General features: G+C 42.1%; 1 protein-coding gene across 2 annotated transcripts in view; it reads left to right on the forward strand.

Annotated features, from left to right (window-relative positions):
• Window positions 1-4421, forward strand: part of MYH11 (myosin heavy chain 11) — a 101961-nt gene extending 97540 nt beyond the window's left edge. Inside the window, exons 41-42 of one of the 2 annotated variants that reach the window (XM_077828895.1) lie at window positions 445-477; window positions 3790-3926. In XM_077828895.1, coding sequence (XP_077685021.1) covers window positions 445-469 — 25 coding nt within the window. In that variant the 3' untranslated portion in view covers window positions 470-477; window positions 3790-3926. Of the gene's footprint in view, window positions 1-444; window positions 478-3789 lie in introns of both variants that reach the window. The other variant, XM_077828894.1, reaches the window with a different exon arrangement.
• The last annotated feature ends 1829 nt before the right edge of the window (window positions 4422-6250 follow it).

A 6250-nucleotide genomic window follows, 5' to 3' on the forward strand; every position in this document is an offset into this window, starting at 1 on the left:
AGAAACGTGTCAAACTAGCCACTTCCATTTTCTCATTAAATATAACACGCCAAATAATACAGTAGTCATGCACTCCTAAGCTTTAATACAGCTCTCGAGCCTGTGATACCAGTGGCATGAACAAAGAGACCAATTGGTTAAAGGAGAAACAGCTGCCCCTACATCATCTTCCTGGGTAACTTTAGTTCATGCTCTTTAATAAAATTTTTTTAAAAAAAATTAAACTATCTGCCTAATCAAACCCTTCCAGCTATTGTCCAAGTGACTGCTAGACATATGGGTAGTACATTTTCATAATGCAGTCCAAGGCTCACTTCTACTCACCAGGGTTTTCAATAATATGCTATGATATACTTTGTTTAATTATTTTAAAGTAACTTACCTGAAAGTGATAATGACCATGTGCTTAGCATAACTGCTCGGGACTCTCTATCTCTGTTTCAGAGGGACACAGGAACCTTCGCAGTGACTAAGCAGGTATCATGCCTTCAACTTTGCAGCTAGCTTGTGGTGCACAAATTTCCATTTTCCTTTTGCTCAAGTAATTTTTATGTGAGATTTCTGCAAACTGTGAAGGCTTGGATATCTTGTCATCAATTTGTTGTATCAAAGGAGACAAATATTACAATAACTCTTTTCCATCAGCTGTTTGTCAGTTATTCATCTTTCTTACAGCTAGGTTGTGTTATGACATGGATTTGCAAACATTGCATTCTCACTTTTCTCATAAGCTCTGCTGACAGAAGACATATGAGTTGCTCTTTTTTAAAATTTCTGCATGAAAATAGTCTTCCTTGCACTTTTTAAAGTCCCTATTAAACATGGAAGTTTTGCAAACAAAATATAGCTTTGATTAATTAAAACAGCTGAAACCATTAAAGGCACATGGATATGAACAGAGATATTGCAGCATGTTAGAATTTCACAATACTACCAATTCACATTTCATATGGTGAATTCTTTAATGTAATCAGTTGGTAAAAATATCTAATCTTACATGTGCTTTGGAAAAAAATTTGCATGAAGTCTGCCATACAAACAAAGCAATCTAATCATAGATTAAGGATAAGCTCCTGCCCTCCAAAGCACATCAATATATGCCTGTATTGAATAGCTACTATACATATAGCTACTATACATAACGTATAGAGCAGCTATTTGTGTATATTACGAGGCATGCCTACGTGTTCTGAGATAGGATAGAGTCACTGCTGTTTAACGCATGGAAATACCCTATTGAAGTCATATTGCTTTGATGCTTTAAGCTAAATAGCATCTTACTTTACACCTGCAGAAGTGATGCTAAGCAAATAGCATTCTGTAATATTTGTGGATCTTCTCTTTTTACAAATATGGGGCTTTGTTCTTGTTACACAAATATTTAAAGATGACATTTTGTCCTAGCAACTGCCTTTAAATCAATTTAACATGTTTGCATGTGATGAGTGCAGGGCTATACAGTTAGCGGCTGAGGTGCAGTAGTGCTTGTCCAAAGCTCGATTAAATGGAAAGCGAAATACAAACAAAACGAAGTGCTTTGCAAGGGGTTTTCATCTTGCAGTAGACTTGGGGGGGCTTTACCTCTGGCATAACAATTTCCCTTTTGCCCTTTGTCCACATGCAAAGCTGCACCAGTTTATCTAGTGGTGTGATTAAAGTTGATTTTAGGTAAACCAGCACAGATGACTGTGTAGACATTCTTAAATAAATATAAACCTGGTTTATATCCCAGTTAGTTTAAGAAGCATGATTTAAGCTAAACTGAAATAAGCATTACATAGGGGTTTGCACCAATTTAAACAACCTGGACTTCAGTGCCATTATTGCAATTTATATATGTAAACTAGGGCTTGGTCTATAGCGTGTTAGGGTATGTGTAGTTTGCATTATCTAATCTAGGCGGAGGTTTCATTGCAAGTCTGGGTTGGGCTCGTCCCCCTTCAGTCCAGCCCCGTTATTATTCTCCCATCCCAAATTCTTCTGTCACACTGATGCAACTCTTTGAAGTCAAAGTAAGTATAGTAGTCTGAGGTTGTATCTACTACAGAGCCTAGGGCTTCCCCCCCCCAATTCAGTGCATTCATTGGACATTTACAAGACCAGCACTTTAGCACCTTTGATATCTTAAACAGTAGAAGTGAATCTTAAATGTTGCAGATTGAGACAAACTGTACAGGAGAGAGAGCTGTTTGCCAAGTGTGTAACAGAACAGAAATGGATGCCCCCTTTGTTTTACATTGCATGTTATCAGTGACAGGATAACTAACTAGTTCTCAAACTAGGTTTTAGTGGCTAGTTAATCGCTTGCTGTAGCGGAGAGAGCGGACATCAAAATGAAAGCTTAATTTAAGGATAGTGACATACTGAGCAGCCTAGATACCACAGAGTGTCACAATGGACATAATAGGCTTTTTGTACCCTTCTAACAACTTTAGAATTCAGCTAACATTCTCACATGCTTACCCATTATGGTAGATTTACTTTTGGGCTTGATTAGTGGCTTCAATATAAGTGAAACTGACTTAGACTTTTGCTAGGACAAAAGAAACCTTAAGTATTTAGGCATGATTGCTATACCCCAAAATGAGTAGTTGGATGTTTAGCCTCACATTAGTAATCTTTGCACATTGTTCAGTGATCATGAATTTCCTTGCTTATATCTGAGCTCTCAAGCCTTTACAGAAGGTTTGCTTAACAATGGGAAGGTGATAGCAGCCACCATTTTACTAGCAATTTTACTGTCATGTTGAAGTAACAACACTATGGCTGAGAAGCTGTTTTTACTTCTAAGCTGCCACTTGTAGTACCTCGCTTCTTCTCCTCTCTCTCTCCCCTCCGCCCCACCTCTTATACTCTAGCCCCACAATGAAACTAGGATGTTGGGGGGAATTCTCCATGCTTGGTCTGTGATGGTGAGATTTTGGGGGGGGGGTGGGGAAAAGGAGCAAGCTGGAAGAAAGTGCATTCAATGAGCTTCTCTGTGAAACGCACATCCCATTAATTTAATGAGAGGCATGGATTTAGTCCCTGCGGAGGAAGGAGTGCATTGCTCAGTGCTGAATGAGTGGCACTCCACTCCTGTGCACAGTGGTAGAGTCCTTAAGGGGGTGCATGCAGGGAGCGGGAGCTTCACTGTTCTACGCAAATCAATTTCCCCTCCCTACCTACTAAGCAAGCAGAGGGAAGCTCTTCATTCGCTACGATAGAAAAAGATAAACCCTTGTGCACCTCTGTGGTGGGAGGTGTGACTACTGCAGAAAAGCAGCTGTAATATTACAGTTCCAACACACTAAAGGCCTTCAACAGGAAGGGTATATTCATGCTCTGTTCAGAAGTCCAGGGCAATCCCTCTGAATCTTCCCCTGGCAGCAGGGATGCAGTTCCAACTGCTGCTAGATCCAAGTACTTGCATTTCCACTGCCCTCCTTCACATACACGCAACACCACACCTTTATGTGCAAAATGAGTGACTTAGTCTCTCTGTTTGGATTGAGCTTTTCAAAACAAACAAGTGCAATAGCTACACCGGGGGCTGCAATTTTGCATGAACAAAGTCAGAACTCCAGTTACAGTCCCATGTTACACAGACTCAAAAGCCCCACCCAGCCATAGACACCAATACAAAGTACCAACAAGGGCTACAGAAAGTTGCCTTGAAGCCATAACTTCCCTGACTACTTTGCATTTACGATCTTCAATCCCACCGATGCAGTTACTGGGCTTTGTACACTTCGTCCAGTCTTAATGTGTAAAGAGTTTAAACAAACTAAAGACTGTTTTCTTATGCAGGAGGGGAAATGAGCCGGCATCTTTTGCCCCCTCCCGTAGATCTGGAGGCAGAAGAATAATTGAAAATGCAGCAGAAGGTTCAGAAGAGGAAGCTGATGCAAGAGATGGAGATTTCAATGGAACGAAAGCCAGTGAATAGATAACACGCTCACAAACTACACTGCAGCAAGGTGGAAGAGAATACAATATTTAGCACTGCATAAATCAACTTAGTTCCAATGCCACACCCACCCACTCTGATGGCAATGATAAGCGCACAGCTGCCTTCTCTCCAATGTATAAATGGAAGTTTTAGGTGTTGCAAAAACTTATTTTATTAAGAATGGTATTTTGAAAAGGTTTACATTGAGTAATTCACCTTGAGAACTCAGTCAGAAATGCAAATTCGAGAGAGAGAGAGTGAGTCAACTTAAATCCCAATGGACAGAGTATATGTGCAGTTATGCTACAGAGAGCCATTGGCCAGCTAATCCTTTCCTAATCCAGCCAACCCTTCCTTTCGTCTTCCTGTTCAATTAATACAGTATAGGCATTTTCTTTTCCTGGATGCTACACCCTGATGCACTGGTCACAAAATGGAAGTGCCTTCTTCAGTCACTTTTCAAAAATAAAGTATCAATTGTTCAAATGAAGTCAAACTGTTATGGTTTTGTACGCACTTCAGACACAAACACGAATAGGTTATAAATCATTACATTTAAGTATTTCTCTTTAGGAATCAGTTGGGTGCAATCTGATATACTGAGCAGGAACTTAAGCTGCTGTTGACCTTGTTAGTATTCACATACCTTTTTGAAAAAAGTCAAATTACAAAGTGATTTTGTATGAAAAATTCAACGTTTAATTCTTTATATTCCTTAGCAAAGAGGTTCTCAAACTGTGGTCTGTGGACCAGTGGTCCGCAGATAGTTCCCTCTAAGGCGAGCACCTGGATGGTGGCACACGAGAGAATGAAGGGCCACCCACCTAATTAGTGAAGCTGCGCGGGCATGGCTCCACTAATTAGGTGCCTGGACCCTGGAGAAGAAGCACATGTAAGGTAAGGTGGTGGCCTTGGGAGGAATAGGGGGTAGGTGGGAGGGCAGTGGGGTGAGAAGAGGCGGCAGGGAAGTTTGGGACTTGCAGGGCTGCGGCGGCCAGAGAAAGAGGCGACTTTCCCTAGCACCAGGGCTGCCGCTGCTGGGAAGAAATGGCCCTCCTTCCCAGCCCCAGCTCCGGGGCTGCTGTGGTGGGGGTGAGAGGGCACATCCATCGCATTAGAAAGGTAAGACTACGGATATTAATATATGAGTTGTGTGCGGTTTTTAAGGTTTACAATAGTTAGCTAATGGCATGAACAACATTGGGAAAGATCATTAAGTGGTCCGAGACCCTCAGCAATTTTCAAGTGGGCCGTGAAAAAAAAAGTTGGAGAACCAACCACTGCTTTAGCATATACTGTTCATTGCTAAACAACTCTCAGAGGACTTTTCTTTTAGGCTACACATGACTGTTGAGTATGACCGCTAGTCTCTGAGAAGGATACATAAAGGAAAACGTCAATACCTCTCGTGCAATTTTGAAGCCTTTTAGAAGAGGTATTTAATACAATGATCAATACCTTGCTAATTCTGCACATTCAGGCACTAGCTTGAAGCTGTTTAGCACTGGCTGCAGCGCTCCAGCTGGACTGCAACCCCCCATTCAGGGAAGTGCCAGGAACTATTGGCCAGGCACCACAGAAGCCCCACAGACACGCTGGTACTTCCAGCAGCTGGGAGAGCGTGCTAGCAGTCCAGCAGGAGCGCACACACAGCAAGGCAAGTTAATGTGACACAATTAAGTGAGAGCAGACAGTTAGACATTTTAGATTTTAGGACAGATGATCCTTAAAGAGCAAGCCCTGAAGGCCAGGAAATAACTTGGGTGTAGATTTCAAGGCGGTGAATATGCATTCAGATCAGTAACTTAAAAAAAAAAAAAGTGAACCCAAGCCCTATTTCAGCCAGCAGCAGTGAGTCCAAGGAATTCAGAGGACAGCCACATTCTGTTTATAAAAAGACCAAACTGATTAAATGAGAACCCAGCTGGGGCCATTAGGCTGAGAGATGCTACAACAGAGGGAGATTTTAAAGAGTTAACACTGAATTGGTGTTTGGCTGATTTCTCTGCTCAGCCACTTATTACAGTCCAACCCTAATTCTGTAAACATGCTTCCAAGTTTGGCTTTGCAGCTCATATGGCTGGTGACCCAGCATGCAGGAAGAAGGGAGATTGAGGCAGTCAGGCTTGAAACTGCTGAGCTGAGAATGGGCCTAAGCACAGAGACCTGGAGTGGCAGCAGCACAGTAGATGCTGAAGGTTTCAGGAAGTCTTCAGGCCCATGGCGGGGGGAGGGGAGAGAGAGTGACAGTGTACTAACATGCAAAATGTGCTTCAGAGCAAGGCCTGAGAGATGAATGATGGTCCAGTAGTTAGGGCA

The sequence above is a fragment of the Eretmochelys imbricata genome, chromosome 10, assembly GCF_965152235.1.
Source record: "Eretmochelys imbricata isolate rEreImb1 chromosome 10, rEreImb1.hap1, whole genome shotgun sequence".
Taxonomy (NCBI): domain Eukaryota; kingdom Metazoa; phylum Chordata; order Testudines; family Cheloniidae; genus Eretmochelys; species Eretmochelys imbricata.